At 54.5% G+C, this 15,750-nt stretch overlaps 1 protein-coding gene and 1 long non-coding RNA gene across 2 annotated transcripts in view; one reads left to right on the top strand and one right to left on the bottom strand.

Moving 5' to 3' along the window:
* EFHD1 (EF-hand domain family member D1) overlaps positions 1 to 14,238 on the bottom strand; it is a 41,158-nt gene extending 26,920 nt beyond the window's left edge. Inside the window, exon 1 of the mRNA XM_059167702.1 lies at positions 13,808 to 14,238. Coding sequence (XP_059023685.1) covers positions 13,808 to 14,109 — 302 coding nt within the window. The 5' untranslated portion in view covers positions 14,110 to 14,238. The remainder of the gene's footprint in view (positions 1 to 13,807) is intronic.
* Positions 14,239 to 14,503: 265 nt separating this feature from the next.
* LOC131827329 (uncharacterized) lies at positions 14,504 to 15,507 on the top strand. Its single transcript, XR_009351977.1, has 2 exons — positions 14,504 to 14,590; positions 14,849 to 15,507. It is a non-coding gene; the product is annotated as an uncharacterized LOC131827329 (long non-coding RNA).
* Positions 15,508 to 15,750: the final 243 nt, after the last annotated feature.

The raw sequence follows: 15,750 nt of genomic DNA on the forward strand, positions 1-15,750 counted from the left end.
TGTCAAAATGACCAAGGGTCAGTTCTTTGCTGCAAGGGTACGGTCATGGGGTGCCTCCCCTCAGTTCCCAACACTTCCTATAAAAGTTCTGAGCGGCTGGGAACAAGGCCAGACATGCCCCTGGAAACTTAATTCTCCTTGGAATTCCCAAGAGCCTTGTGGATCTCGGGGGACGTTTCCCCCAAATGACCCAGGGTTTCCACACCAACTTGGTCAGGCCTGCGGCAGCCCCGGCAGTGCCCCACCCCTCCTCCACCCTCAAACCCAGGAGTCAGAGAGACAGACAGATGGCAGGGGGAGGCCCTGAGGGAAGTGGAGGCCCGAGGCCCCAGGCCCAACCCAAGTGGACGATGGGGGACTCGGCTGTCCCTCCAAACAGGAAGGAAAAAACACCAGGGCTGGCAGCCTCTGGACCCCAGGGTCTCCCATCTCCACTGCACTACTTCCCTGCCAGCCAGTCCTTTCCCTGTGTCCCTCTGCTGGGCTGGAACCACCTTAAATCCAGCAGCCCTTCCGGGGGCCAAGGGACCTACAGGCCCTCAGTGGAAAACACATGGGGCTGGTACCAGCAGACCTAATTCAGGCTCTGCCTGCATGCTGAGTGGTCACACGATCTTGGGGGCAACCTGAGAATGTGGTCACTTACCTGTTTCCACATCTCACTTACAGACGCCTGTGTCTGTGTGGCTCATGGTCAGTGGCACTGTTGGAAGGAATGCCCCACCACCACCACGGCCGAGGGCTGCAAAGCACCCCAGAGGCAGCACTTAGGGCCACAGGGCAGCAGCTCGAGGCAGAGCTCAGACCCCTCTTCAGAGGTCAAGGCAACCCTGCCCTCGCCCTGGGCTGCCCTTAAGGTGGGCAGCCGGATTACAAGTATTTAGCCACATTCAAGGATTGGTCTCTGCTTTCCCAGGGCAAACACCATGAAAGGGAGGGGAACGTCACGAGAATCAACCATGATTAAGTGCAATCGACTAGAAATTGGGGGGTATGAGAGAGTCGCAGGGAAGGGACAGGCAACAGACCAGTTAAGAGTGGAGCCAGCTGGGGCCAGCCTTGCAGTATCATGAGGAGCCTGAACCTTATCCCTTGAGCAACTGGGAGCTACTGAATGCTCTATGTTGTCCCCCACCACACACACACACACACACACAGAGGGAAGCAAGGTAATGAGATTTGGGCTCTGGCAAAAGGTTACAACGTGGAAGAGGGACGGGGTAGGCCAGCTGCCCCAAGCCAGGTGGTCAGGAAGCCGACAAAGGCTATGCCACCCCCAGCCCGGCCTGGTTATGCAAGGGAGGGCGTCAAGGATGGCTGAGGTTTGGAGCCTGAGATGATGGCTGGGGGTAGGGGCGGGAGGTGGTAATGACACTGAGAGGCTAGTGGCACAGGGAACAAGAGTATAGCCTTTCTGGGTTCGAAGCCCAGTTCCGCCACTTACATGATGTGAGATGCTAGGCAAGTGACCTAGTTTCTCTCTGCCTCAGTGTCACCATCTGTGAAATGGGGGATGATAAGTGTACCGACCTCACAGTGTTATGCTATGTAAAGGCTAAGAGAAGTGCCTGCACACCACAGGTACTCGACAAGTGGGGGCCATTCAGTGTTTTGGGGGGAGGCCGGTGATCAATAAAGCTGACCATTATAGGGTGGGGTGGAGGAAGCATGAGACCTTTAGGGAGGGGACAGAGACCCTGTCATGGAGGCCAAGAAGGGCAGGGCTGGGGAGAATTGGGGTCCAGTGCTTCTCCAAGGCCAAGCAGAGCTCACCAGGTCCCCCTGGGCATAGAACTGGGACGGTCAGCAGCACGTCTTGTCAGTAGAGGGTTGATGCCAGGCCTGCTGTCCCAGGCCCAGCAGTGTTCCCTGAGCAGTATCGGGTGCCTGGAGTCCACCTCAGAGATGTCTAACCCCAGAGCTGACATCAGCTTCAGCCTCGGCCCATCCTTCCCACTGGGAAGGAGCAGAGGGGCAAGCCCCAGAGACACAGATTGTAGGTTCTGGACAATGTCCTCCTACTTCCTGCAAATATGACCCAAGCTGGCAGAAGGCAAACCATGGGCTGCCCACCCCGAGGCAGTGATGCAGAGGGACAGATCACTCTTCATTTCAGAATCAGATAGCAATGACACTACTCTTCATTTCAGAATCAGACCCCAGTGCAACCGGAAGGAGTCCACCACTCCTGGCCCTGTTCCCCACCCCCAGCCCCACCCCCACTCCCAAGGCTCTGCCTGGCCTGGAACCAGGAACTGGCACAAGGAGGCTGCCACTGGTGCTGGCAACCCAGCCTTTACCTCCAAAACCAAAGAATTTACCTCCATCCTGCAACACATGGGGACAGCCAGGCTAACACTGAAAGACCATATAACAAGGCCTGGATACCCCTCCACGTACTCAACCACCCCTCGCACAAGAGAGGGGACCTTAGCAACATAATACAAGGGGCCGCTAAAAGAAAGGAGACACATCAACGCCTATGACTCCCAACCAAGATGGTGGCTGGCTCCACCATTCACTGCAGCATTCACTGTCTCTCTACCTGGAGACCCTTCTAAAAGGAGAAGAAATCAGAGATACAACAGTCATGATGATAAAAAGAATACAGGGAGCCTGGGGAGGGGGCTTGGGATCCCCAAACAGTCCTCAGAGACAAAAAGCAGACTAGGAATGTAATGGGTGATTCTGCCCAAGGAAGCCAGCTGGGCCCTCCAAACCCAGAGGCAAGGTGGCCGCGCTCAGCCAAGCTCTTTGTCAGGTGGAAGGGTGACCTGGGGCAAAAGTAGGAGCTTTCTGAAAGCTGGCCTAGCGGACAGCTGACACAGACACATCTCCCTCCCAACCCCAAATACACAATATTCTTAGCTGCCAGGGATCTACAACCACAGGCAAAGAGACAGATCAAAGGCGCTCTTGATTAAAATGGCAACAGCAAGTGTCCCAGAGCAAAGACCTCTACATTCAGGCCCAGAGCCCCTAGTAATGGGCTGCTTCCAGTCTGGTCTCCAGATCCCAAGCCTGATTCTGAAAGCCCCTCCCACACATACAAAAACAAAGACAGACACAAGAAAGCTATGGTCAGGGAAAGGCCCAAAAGGAGCACTCTTGGGCCCCACTCCTCCCTTCCAGAACCCCCACTTTGGCCAGGTGCCTGCCCCTCAGGGAAGGGCAGTCACTGACTGGTGGGCCCATGACCCAGTGCCAGCCCAGGGGATGCCAGGGACTGGCTTACAGGATCCGTCTGGGAAAGACCTCCTCATTGTTTGGAAGGCCCACAGGTCTTTCCTGCCCCTGACTTTGTCATGGCTATGTAGGACCTGGGGAGCTGGCCCCCTGATGAAGGCAATACCAGGACTGGAGGGGTGCAGCAGGCCGGACCCATGGCTCGGACAGTAGCAGCCAAGCATGCCCAAGGGCCACCCTTGTCTTCTAGACTCCCCGTTATACGAGATGATTCTTCACCGATGAGCTCGGGGCAGGGTTTTCCATCACCTGAACCAAAGGCCTCCCGACTCACACGAAGAGAAAGGCACAGATAGTCTCAGCACGAGCCTTCAGGACTTGGTACCTAATCTGATGGGGGGGACCCCTTAGAAGAGAACACCATCAGGCTTCCACTCTCCAAGTTACAGTATCTTCATTATATTCCAAGAGATTCTGAACAGGGACATCATACTTCTACAACAAGTTTTTCCCTGTACTTGTGAGATTCTGGTCTGTTCCCTCGAGACCAGTGGGTCTCAGCTTCGGGGAAATGGGCCTTAAACCCCATGGAGAAGCCGGATCCCCTCAGCAAAGAAGTACCTGCACCTGGAGACATGATCTCAGGGGGCCCCAAGATCTGAGGTGAAGAGCTCCTCCTGCTCTAGCCACGGGGCTCAGGAAGGGCAGACGCCCAAGGCCAAAGTCTCTGCCACCCACTTAGCTTTGGCTTTTCCTTTTCATCTGGAGTTTTTAAGTCTTTCCAGGGCTTGTCCACAGCCTAGCCCAAACACCTTGGACCACCTCTCAGGAGAATTAACACCCAGGCAGCCCTTCCTAGGGAACAGTGTTGCACCGGGGACCCCAGCTGTGGGGGTGCCAGCTGCCGGCCCCCTCTGCTGGCAAAGAACAGGGTGGCCATTTGTGGCCAGGCAGGGCTCCAGGCTCTCTCCTCCGTCCCCTTCGGCTTTTGCCTCTTTTTCCCTCAGGCCCTGAGCCTGCTTCAGGAAGCGAAACCCAGGAAGGGCATGAGAGAGACCAGCCCAGATTCCCAGGGCTTGGGATTCAGAGGACTCCAGAGGGACTTAAACGCCTAGAACAGGGCCTGGTGAACTACAGCCTGCAGGCCAAATCCTGTTGCCCAAGTCTGACTGGAGCAGGGCTTACTGGTGGGTATTGTGAACGGCTGCTTCTGCCTCACAGTGGCAGCAGGGACCCGAGGACCCACAGGCCAAACACTTTTACTGTCTGACCCCTTCCTGAAGGAGTCTGCCCAGCAGGGGCCTTGAGGACACTAGAAGGTCATACAGTCCATCCCCTAGCCTCCCAAAGTCCCAGCCCAAGAAGTCAGACCACCTGCATCCCACTGAAGCCCCAGAGAAAAGGGCTGAACACCTTCCAGACAATTCTTTCCATTTCTCAGCAACTCCAACCATGAGAAAACTTTTTTCTCCACAATGAACCGAAGCTGGAGTCTCTTCTCTGGTGGGTCCCCACCGTGGTCAGGTGGGTCCCCACCGTGCTCCAAGCTGTCGGCCACCACCCTCCTTCTCGAGGACCCTCAATGCCTGGGCCTTCAGTGCTTCTCTGTCAAGGACCTGGATCCCCTCCCAGACCTGGCTGGCTGCACTTCCCTGGCTATGTGTCCAGAAAGACCAAGACCCCTTCCCTGAACGCAGCAGCCCAGGGCCCCCCAGCATCTTCATGGGAGGCTGCTAGGCCCCACGAAGTATCTTGCACAGGCGTGGTGGATGACTTTTCCAGGACCTGCATTCCTCCCTGTCAAGCGGCATCACTGAAATCAGGCTCCCTGATTTCTTAAGTTTATTTAAGCTTCTCAAGGGCAGTGACTCTTCCAGATCGGTCTGTATAACCTGGCCCGGCAGGTGCTTCGCTGAATGAATGGTGACGAGCTCAGCCACAGTAGGTTAAGAAGGAGGCTCACCATCACCATCGTCACCATCGTCACAGTACCACCATGGATTACAGTGAACGAAAGTATAGATCATGGGAGACCAGAGCTGGGAACACAGGGGAAGGCATCACAAAAGGTCACACAGCCTCGGAACCAATGAATCCACGTCTGGGGTCCATTTTCTTGGCAGGTTGCTGACCACAAGGCAGGTTCCATCCTGCAGGATGGTGTGGTCTTTGCCTCAACGACTCAGAGGCCCCTGCCCATGGGCCTTCCAAGGAGCACCTAGGACTTAGGACCAACAGCGCTCTTTGATCACCAACAATGAGGGACACAGGAACCGAAAGAGGCTCTAGGGGCCGGACTACATCATGCAGGGGACACGAGCACTGAGTGTGCGAGGGGGGAGCGTGAACGAGAGCATGCGTGTCAGCACATGCAAACGCACGTGCAAAGGTGCACAAAAGGCATAGATCTTCATGAAGCAGGAAACTGAAGGCAGACGTGTGCCAAACCTAGAGCCCTAGAGCAGGTGCTGGGCTCCTCCACAGAGCATCTCCCCCCTGGGTCACTGACTGGCCTGGCTGCCACAGCTCCCAAGACCCCAGCAGCTCAGCGCACGTTTAGGGACCCACTGGCTCGGCAGCATCCTGAACCAGAGGCAGCATAGCCCAGGGGAAATCAGACCCTCCTTCAACCCCACAGAAAAAGGGATTTTTTTTTTTTTGTATCTTTTTTTAAGATTTTATTTATTTATTTGACAGAGAGAGATCATAAGTAGGCAGAGAGAGTGAGAGGGAAGCAGGTTCCCCGCCGAGCAGAGAGTCCGATGCGGGACTCGATCCCAGGACCCTGAGACCATGACCCGAGCCGAAGGCAGTGGCCTAAGCCACTGAGCCACCCAGGCACCCCGAGAAAGGGATTTCTATTTACCCGCTGGACTCGGGGCCCAACAGGGCTAGAGTATACATGAAGTTGGAGTCCCCTAGACCTCACAGCTTTGAAAGGAGGCACCTGTAACCTGAGCATATGAGGGAGAAAGGGGAAAGGATATTTTTTGCATAATGCAAGATTTTAATAACTCACTGAATTTCAACTTCGATCGCTCCTGTTTCAAATCCCTCTTATTCAAATTCTCATTGCATGGGAAGGCTCCTTAAGGATGGTGAAGGAGGGGCGCCTGGGTGGCTCAGTGGTTTGGGCTGCTGCCTTCGGCTCGGGTCATGATCTCAGGGTCCTGGGATCGAGCCCCGCATCGGGCTCCCTGCTCCGCAGGAAGCCTGCTTCCCTCTCTCTCTCTCTCTCTCTCTGCCTACTCATGATCTCTGTCAAGTAAATAAATAAAATCTTAAAAAAAAAGAAAAAAAAAGGATGGCGAAGGAGCCTCCCCAGAGAGAGACCTGGGGAGCAGGGAAGGAGGAAGAAACGCCCCGCAGATGTCTCATAGCCAGAACTGGGCACACCCTTCCAGCCCCCCATCCAAGGCAAGCCCAGGGAAACAACCGTACTTGAAGGGATCTAAGAAACAGTTTCCAGTCAAGGTGCCTTTTGTGCCGGAAGCTGAGGCCTCAAAGCAGAAGCCAGCCAGAGTTCTGGCTGAATGCTCCCCAGGAATTCCAAAGAGCCCAGGGTTCTCACGCCTCACCCTAGGCAGCCAGAGTTTAAGGCTGCAAAAGCCAGTGGAGGTGAGGGAATGTCAAATAGAAGGCAGGTCACTATGGACCGAAGCAGCAATCAGGAGATGGAAGCTCTTGCCTTTCTCTAAAGGCGGAGAAAAGCACCGAAATTCGAGATTCCTTTTATTTTCATGCACCTTCCCCATCTTCCAAGTCAATTCACTCAAAAGATGCACCTTGGGGCGCCTGGGTGGCTCAGTGGGTTAAGCCTCTGCCTTCGGCTCAGGTCATGATCCCAGGATCCTGGGATGGAGTCCCAACTGGCTCTCTGCTCAGCAGGGAGCCTGCTTCCCCCTCTATCTCTGCCTGCTGCTCTGCCTACTTGTGATCTCGATCTCTCGCTCTCTCTCTTAAATAAATAAATAAAATCTTTTAAAAAAAGATGCACCTGAGGGTGGATCCGCTGGTCCGCTCTCTCTCCTCCTCCTACCCTTCCTCTTCCCCCTCTTCCTCTTCTCCAGTAAACCTCCTCGACTTCATCTCTACAGCAAATGCCTCCCCTTCAAGTCTACACCCCTTTCTCCCTCCCTAGTTCCATAATATCCTTGCCCTTCCCCAGGCTCAGCCGGGATGGGCTCAGCCCTGATGTGGTGTCCGGAGGGCAGTTATGACATCACCAGCTCGGATGCTCCATAAAAGGACAGCTCTCTCAGAGCCAAATGCTCTTCTTCCCACCCTCTCTTTGGGGAACTGGAGATTAGAGCATAGCTACAAAGACATCACAGGCACATTTCCAGATTGCTGCATTTGGGTCCTGCCCTTCAGGGGCTGCCCCCCCCCACCCCCATACCTCCCTCTGCGAGAGGCCCCTGGAGAAGCCTGGGGGGTAATTAAAGTTTCCTATCTAGCCTTAACCTCCACCAGCTCGCCTTACAGCCCTGGACACACACACACAGAGTCAGTTTCTTCTGGGCCTTCTCGCTGTTCATTTAAAATCAGGCCACTGTTCTCTTGGCTCGGGCTATCCAGTAACACACTTGGATATGAAGAGGGAACTTTCTCTGGCCAGGCGGATGATGGCTCTGGCTTCCCACACCCACTCGAAAATTCTCTTCCTCCTACAACACACCATTTGGGAGCCAGGCTCAGGTGTGCAGGAGGCCCTAAGGATACAAAGACAAGTGACTCCTCCAGCCCAAGACCCCAACACGCTCACAGCCTGGGGAGGACCCAGTTTTTTCCCCAAGCCTTGATAATGTAAGATATCCCTAAGCAACACTTTCTCTTCTCTTTTTTCTTTAGCCTTTTTCTTTCTTTCTTTCTTTCTTTCTTTTCTTTCTTTTCCCTCCATCCCTCCCTTCCTTTTCTTCCCTTTCTTTCTTCCCTTTCTTCCTTTCCTTTCCTTCTCTTTTTATTTTAGCGAAACACTTTCAAATAGGAAAATCAAATGTAGAAGATCAAAGCCCGTCCTGCAGTATCTACATGAATCCCTCTCTTTTTCTCTCTCTCTCTCTCTCACCCTGAACAAAAAGAATGGGCATACTTTCTACCCATCAAGTCAGGTTCTGAGTGAACTAAGGCGACATCAGAGCCTGGATCTAGAAACTCAGATTAAACAGGAATTCGGCGGTTGGGTTTTCTCCACTAGTTTTGTGTTTGTAGTTAGATGGCCACTCCATGTCATTGGGATGGGGCTTTGGGAACACAAACCCTCCTTCTGCTGGGGGTTGGGAATCATGCTGGCTTTAAGGCTCTGACATGCCCAAATGTGGGGGCTTCTCTCTCTTGCCCCCTACTCCCTTCACTCTTAGGGCCACATGGACTGGGGAACTCTGCTCAATTGTAGTAACAGGTTGAACCACCACCACCACCACCACTTCACCGACACTCGGACCCTCAGACTGTGATCTTGTCTGGAAATAGGATCATCACAGATGTAATAAATTAAACGCAGATGAAGTCATCCTAGATCAGGGCGGGCCCTAAATCCACTGGCTAGTGTCCTGACATCATCAAGATCAAGAACACTTGAGCAGACACTAGCAAGGTGGAGTTGTCCAGGCGCCTGTAAAGCTGAGGGCTGCCAAGGCCTGCCGGTGACCACCACAAGCTACAAGAGGCACAGAAGAATTCTTCTCCTGAGCTCCATAGCTAGCCGAGCCCTGCTGACACCCTGCGTTCAGGTGCCAACCTCCAGGAGGCGGGAGAATATGTTCACACTGTTTAAAGTCCCGGAGTTACGGTGATCTGGTCCCAGCAGCCCTAGGATACTCCTCCACTCCCCCAGCAGTGGCTAAGTAACCCCCACCCACAGAGCCTGGAAAGGCAGTAAGGGAGGGCACAGCCCCCCACAGAACCACTCACTCAGCAGGCGGCCAGGCTGCTGCACTCCAGCTCCAACTGGAAGGGAAATCAACTTCAGAGGATAATTCAGACACTGCAAAGTGGTTTTGAATTTTTTTTTTTTTTTAAGATTTTATATATTTAGGGGCACCTGGGTGGCTCAGTTGGTTAGGCCTCTGCCTTCAGCTCAGGTCATGATCCCAGTGTCCTGGGATGGAGTCCCACATAGGGCTCCCTGCTCAGTGGGGAGCCTGCTTCTCCTTCTCCCTCTGCCCCGCCACCCCCAGCCTGCGCCTTGTGTTTTCTGGCTCAAATAAATAAGTAAAATATTCAGGAAAAAAAAAAAAAGATTGTATATATTTATGTGTCTAAGAGAGAGCACAAGTGGGAGGGTTGTCCAGAGGGAGAGGGAGAAACAGACTCCCCGGTGAGCAAGGAGCCCAACGGGGGCGGGAGGGCTCAATCCCAGGACCCGGAGATCACAACCTGAGCCAAAGGCAGACACTTAACAGACTGAGCCACCCAGGCGCCCCTGGTTTTGAATTATTAAGCAAAAGAGGACAACACAAAATTTGCACATCCACCAGAATGACAGGGGTGTGACCCTCTAAAACTGAGTGACACAAACCTCCAGGGCCCTCACTGTGGGCCTGGAATCAAGCTAACTGCTTCACATGCATGAGCTTATTTAATCCCCACAGTAACCCCATGAGGCCCATACTATTTCACCCTCACTTGACAGGAGGGGAAACTGAGGAACAGAGCTTTTTAAGTCACCTTCCTGGTAGCAAGTCGTAAGAGCCCGCGTCTAAACCCAGGAAGCCTGGCTCTGCGTGCCTGCTCTTCCCAGCTTCGGTACTGCTCCTACAGTGGGTTAAGTTTGGAAAGCAAGCTGGGATTTTTAACACACTTACGCTTTTATTTATTTATGCAAAGAAAAGCGAAGGAAAAAAGGGAAAGGGATGAAGAGGCCACGCTTTGACTGGGGGCAAAGCAGGAAATGACCAGCACCAGCAGGATGGATGCAGAGCTGACACCCTCACAGGGCAGGGAGGAGAGTCAGGGACGGGTCAGATGGGCAGGGCTCCTCCTGGCAACAAAGGAGCCTGGGAGACCCCAGTAAGGGGTTTCCTGGCCCTGCCCTCAGGGAGGGGCCAAGGCAACTGCAGCTAGGGGTCCATGCAGGAGTGCGCGTGGGGTCAGAGGACCTCCCTATGCATAGTTGAAAAGTTGCTGGGGGTTTTTTCGTTGTTTTTTTTTTTTTTTTTTTTTTTTTAAGTCATGCAGGTCAGCAGGGAGAAGCACCCTTGAAAGAGGGCCAGCAGGGAATCAGGGCTGGGCCATGAGGATAGTCCATAGCCTAGAGTCACTGCCACATGCTGAGCCAGGTTGGAAGGAGCCAGGTAAGGAATCTCCCAACCTAGGGCCCGCTGACTCTGGCGGGGTAGGGACGGCTGGGTCCCAGCTGCCCCCGTAGTGGGAGAAACAGGCAGGCACGTGCAGAGGGAAAACCAAGGAGCTCTGAGAGTGGCTGCTGAGTTTGTGGAAGCTCAGGGGGGGTTGGGGCCATGCAATCCGTGTCTCTGGGGAGCATGGGGAGCCTGAAGCTGGGGCAAGGCACAGGGACACAGGACTGGAGCCAATGTGAATGCCCGGTCTGCAGCAAAGGGCTCTCCCCTTCTAGATCACATGCCATCTCAGAAGGTCACCCATTCATCTCCCCAAAACCCACCGAAAGGAACAACTGCCCCCATTCTGATGACAGGATACAAGTGTTTAAACAACTTCCCCACCACCAACAGTCACAGCTAAGGACCCTGGAATAAAGGGTTTATGTCCCCACCCTGCCCGCACTCCTGATGCATAACTGGGTCTTGACACCAGGTTCAGGGGGCCTTTTCCAAACACGTGGGAAAAGAATGGCAGCACTTTCCAGGGGCAGCAGCTACCTGCCCCTCACGGGAGGCCATTGTGCCCATCTTACCAGTAGCAGAACCAAGACTTAGAAGGGTAATGAGGCTCGCCCAGGGTCACAGAGCCTAGGCCCCGGCAGCCCTATGTCTGTCGGAATCCAAAGGTGACACTATTTCCCCTGCCTCACTGGTGTCTCTGGCTATGGCTCAGCTGACTCTAACCAGAGGGGCTGCTCTGCCTCTCCAGCCTTACGGACACAAGGGGGTGATTCCTAGGAAGGCTTCTGGGCATCAGCTTGGGCCTCAGACCCCACTCCCTGATGACAGGAGCTGCCCATCTGGGCACAGCTCAGTCATGCCCGGAGGGGAACAAAGCAGCAGGCCTGAGCCTGTCCACACTCTGGGTTCAAGATGACCTATGAAGGTCATTCACAGCAAACCAGCACTTGACCATCCTCCCTCAGCAAGAGCCCCAAGGGAGCCTGTGAAAGCCAGTCTTCCCCACCTCCAAGCCCTGGTGGCTAAGGGTGGGGCACGTGGCTCAGGCCTGGCCAATGGCAGCCACAAATTCCCCGGGGCCACAGCAATTGGTTCAGAGCCAATAAGAAACAATAGTAAAGCTAAAAAGAGAGACACACACACAATAAAGCCTTTGCTGTGGTCACTCTTGCCCTCTGGACTTACTGGAGCTGCTGTGGCCAGCCTGCCACCACCTGGCATAATAAGCCACCTGAGAATGGGGACAACACAGAGAGGAAGCTGGCTTGAGAAAATGAGAAACAGCACTGATAGCATCATCTGAGCACCATGTAGGTCCAACCATACCTGACACCAACTGCGAACCAATTAACCTCCCTTTTTGTTTACTCTGATTTTGGTTAAAGGTGACAAAAACCCCACAATTTCAAGGGGTGCCTGGGTGGCTCAGTCAGTTAAGCATCTGCCTTCGGCTCGGGTCATGATCCCAGGGTCCTGGGATTGAGCCCCGCATCAGGCTCCCTGTGGTCCAGAAACCTGCTTCTCCCTCTCCCTCTCCCACTGCGTGTGTTCCATCTCTCGCCCTGTATCTCTTTGTCAAATAAATAAAATCTTTTAAAAAACAAAACAAAAAAAACCCCGCAACCTCAAATTCTGCCTTATTACCACAGGTCCAGAGAGCTAACATGTAGTGCTGGGACCCTAGACCACACACTGCTGTCCCTTTAGCTTGACCCTGCTTCTTCACGGATACCACCATGCCTAAAGACCCTGTGTGGACTCCCTGTATTACCCTTGGGCAGTGCATAAATAAACTTACCCTTTCAAAGATGTTCTGCAGAAAAAAAAAGCAAAAGCATAAATAAAGTAGCCCAAGTCACCTCAAAGCAACCTGAGGACGGTGGTCCCCAAGACGCATCCCCCTCCCCCCAGTCCAGCTGGACTGTGAGGAACTGCTGGGACATGGGAGCAAAGGAGCCAGAGGAGCCCTGACGAGAAAGAAACCAAAGGGGACCCACAAACCATTCACCCACTGCTTTTCCATCTCCACCCCAGGCCAATTTTTTTTTTTTTTCATTTGCCAAAACTCAGCTTCCTTAATTACCCAAACTAGACCCACCAGGTGTGAACACCACAGGACAGTGCCTGGAAGCCAGGGAAATCAGGTTGTCAGGGAGGCAGGGAGGCTCCGGGTGCCAGCCTCCGCTGACCTCCACAGAGGCCGAGGCTGGACGAGAGCCCAGCCTCAAGAAGGGGCCAAGATTCTGGCCACACAGTGCTGGCCACAGAGCCTTTAAATAGAACCTCCACGCGGGAGGACAAACACATTCCAAGCACTTTTTAAAAACGCCCCAAGCATGACCTGGCCGGAGGCCTCTGCTCCCCCAGGCATTTTTCCGGTCTTGGTCCAATTCTGGACATAATATTAATAGCTCGGTTAGGAGCTTAGGGTGTACAAAATGCCGTATGGCCTTAAAAGGCAGGGACAATTACCGCCCTCACTCTACAGATTTGGAAACTGAGGTCCAAGGACCTCCCAGAATGCAAGGCCTAATACTGGAAGCTCTCTACGCTACCTCCAATGCCCAGCAGCTCCCGGGCTGGGCCGGGCTTTCACCGCGGGACACAAGAGAGCCCCCGTCCGACCGGCTGCCAGGGGCTACGTCGGGTTCCGACGGGCGCCTCCTACCCAAAACGCAAGGGGTAAAATAGATACGGCGACACGGCCAGGAGGCTCCCAGGACACACTCGCTCCAGGAACGTCCTGATCTTTTGCAACTAGTTTGACCAACTCTCAGTTCTCAGCCTCTGTGGGTACATCAGACCCTGCGCGGCAGCCAAGGATAACTTTCCTCCTTTGTTTGAAAAGATAAACAATGGGGCTAATTTCTCCCTTGGGCGGTAAAGTTAATGTTGGCAGGTGTGGCGCCGAGCGACTCGGTTTCCTAGAAGTTGCGCGGCGGGCACCTCTGGCCGCTAGGGGCGGAGGGGGCGGGACCGGCCGTCGGGACCCGGGAGCCTGGGGTTCAGGGGAACTTAAGAGCCCAGTCAGGGAGAGCTGCGGCCACTGCTCTCGGGGTCCCGGCCAGGCCAGGTTCCCCTCCCAACCCCACCACCGCCGCACCGGCACGGGCTCCCGGCGCGCAGGATATGAGGTGTGGGTTAAATGCTAAGGGCACCCCGGGTCTCCTAAATTATCCTACCCTGTCCCATCATAGCAGAGCGGGGACTCGGGGCCATAAAGACCCGCCCATCGCCACCTTCCCGCTCCCCCCCTCTCGGGTCCCACGGCGCAGGGTCCTCCCGGGCGCACTGCGCAGGGCGTCGCGGGCGCTCACAGTTTGAACTTGCTCTCCAGGTCCTTGATGAGGCGGCGGCTGAACTCCGGGAACTCGGTGTAGGGGTTGAAGACCTTGCAGCGGCGAGGCCGCGCGGTGCCCTCGTTGATGTCCAGCCGTCGGGTCAGCTGCGCACTCAGCTCGGCGTCTGCGCTGGCGGTGGGCGCCCAGGCTAGGGGCTCGCACTCGGGTTCGGGATCCCGCGCTGCGAAAGCACAGGACGCGGTCTGGGGGCGGCCCTCCTCCGCCTCCTCCCACTGCAGTCGCCGCTGCAGCTTGCGCGCCAGCTCCTGGCTGGCCATGGCGACGGATCTGGGGAGCCGGGGACGCAGAACCAGACGTGGGGACTTTCGGACCGCGCGCTCCGAGCGGGCTCGCGGCTCTGCGACGTTCTGCCCAGGCGGCCGGAATCCGGCGGTTGGGTGGAACCGCGGGCGCGAGAGGGGGGCGGGCGGGGCGGAGCCGTGGCTTTAAGGAGGCGCGGCGGCTGCTGGACCCGCCCTCCCGGCCAGAGACCGCAGGTGTTCTCGCGTCCACCGGACGCCCACCCGGTTGCCTGATCCCCAGGACTCCGGACTGGAGGCTGACCGCGCCTCGGAACGAGAAGTGGACCCACTGATCAGCTCCGACCTTGCGGCCTGAGCCTGCTCGGAGGGATCCGGGGGACCCTGAGTTCCCTGGAGAAACGGCAGCAGGAAAGTTTCACGACCGTTCCGGCGGTTCCTCTATCGTTCCACAGATGTACCCCAACTGGAGGTGCTCGCGACCCAGGACAGGCTGGAGGTGGGAAAAACCGAGCGCCCCCGAGTGACACCCGCGCGCACCCATGGCTGGAGGTGGCACCCATGGGTCGCGAGGTCCAGGAGTGGGAGGTGCCCACAGGGAGTGGGGAGCTTAGTTTCTTAATTTTGGGGGAGGAGGCTGAGTTTCTGACATTCACTGAAAATAAATGTTGCTAAAACATACTAAAAAATACTAAAAACGAATAAACAAACAGACAAGAGAGCGAGCAAGGGTGACAAAACTCTGGCTCCCCAATAGGCAAGATACCCGCGTGGCTTCAGAGGCTCCAGCTTTTTCTGTGAAACACACAAGAGAGAAACGGAAGCTCAAGAATAAATAAACAAAGCAGCATTTTTGACAAGCGGGTAAAACAAGCACAGTCGTCGTTCTCCTTAAGGAAGGCTAATACAGGCGGCTTATGACATCAGCCAAGCCTGCAAATACCAGTTGGCCCCAGCCTGGGCTCTTGTCTGCTCTGGCCACCTGGTTGGCCTGGGCGAGTCTGTGGCCCGGGCTGAGGTGTGAGGAGTGGGGGGGCGGTCTATCTATAGAGGACACATGAAAAAAAAAGTTATTTAGGGGTGCCTGGCTGGTTCAGTGGGAAGAGCCTCCAGAACATCATCATGGAGTTGTGAACTCCAACCACATGTTGGATGTAGAGGACTCAAAGTAAAATCTAAAAAACAAACAAACAACCTAATAGCTTTGCCTTTTCTTTCACTTATGAATAGAACATACTATTGAAAATTCTCGTGTTACTTAGCGTGGGTTTTGAATGCAATTCAACTTTGTCGTCTAAATGTTGCTAAAGGAGGAAGCACTCTTTCTTAACAGCTTCATTTAATGTTTGCACGTGGGAAACACCTGGAATACCATCACTGCTATCAAGGTCATAAACATATCCATCACCTCCAAAAGTGTCCTGTGTCCCTCTGGTTTTTGTTTGGTTTGGTTTTGTTTTTGTTTTTTTGCTGAGAAAACTGAATGTGGGATTTACCCTCTGAGATTTTATAATCCATCTGTTACTACCTGCTCTGTTAGACAGTGGCTCTAATACTTCTAAGGAAGTATTTCTGGATAGTGTCATCTGGGTGCCACTTAAAAGGCATTATCATCGGGCACTGGGTGGTTCAGTCAATTAAGAGTCTGCTCTTGGCTCA

Source organism: Mustela lutreola, chromosome 3, assembly GCF_030435805.1.
Source record: "Mustela lutreola isolate mMusLut2 chromosome 3, mMusLut2.pri, whole genome shotgun sequence".
NCBI lineage: Eukaryota > Metazoa > Chordata > Mammalia > Carnivora > Mustelidae > Mustela > Mustela lutreola.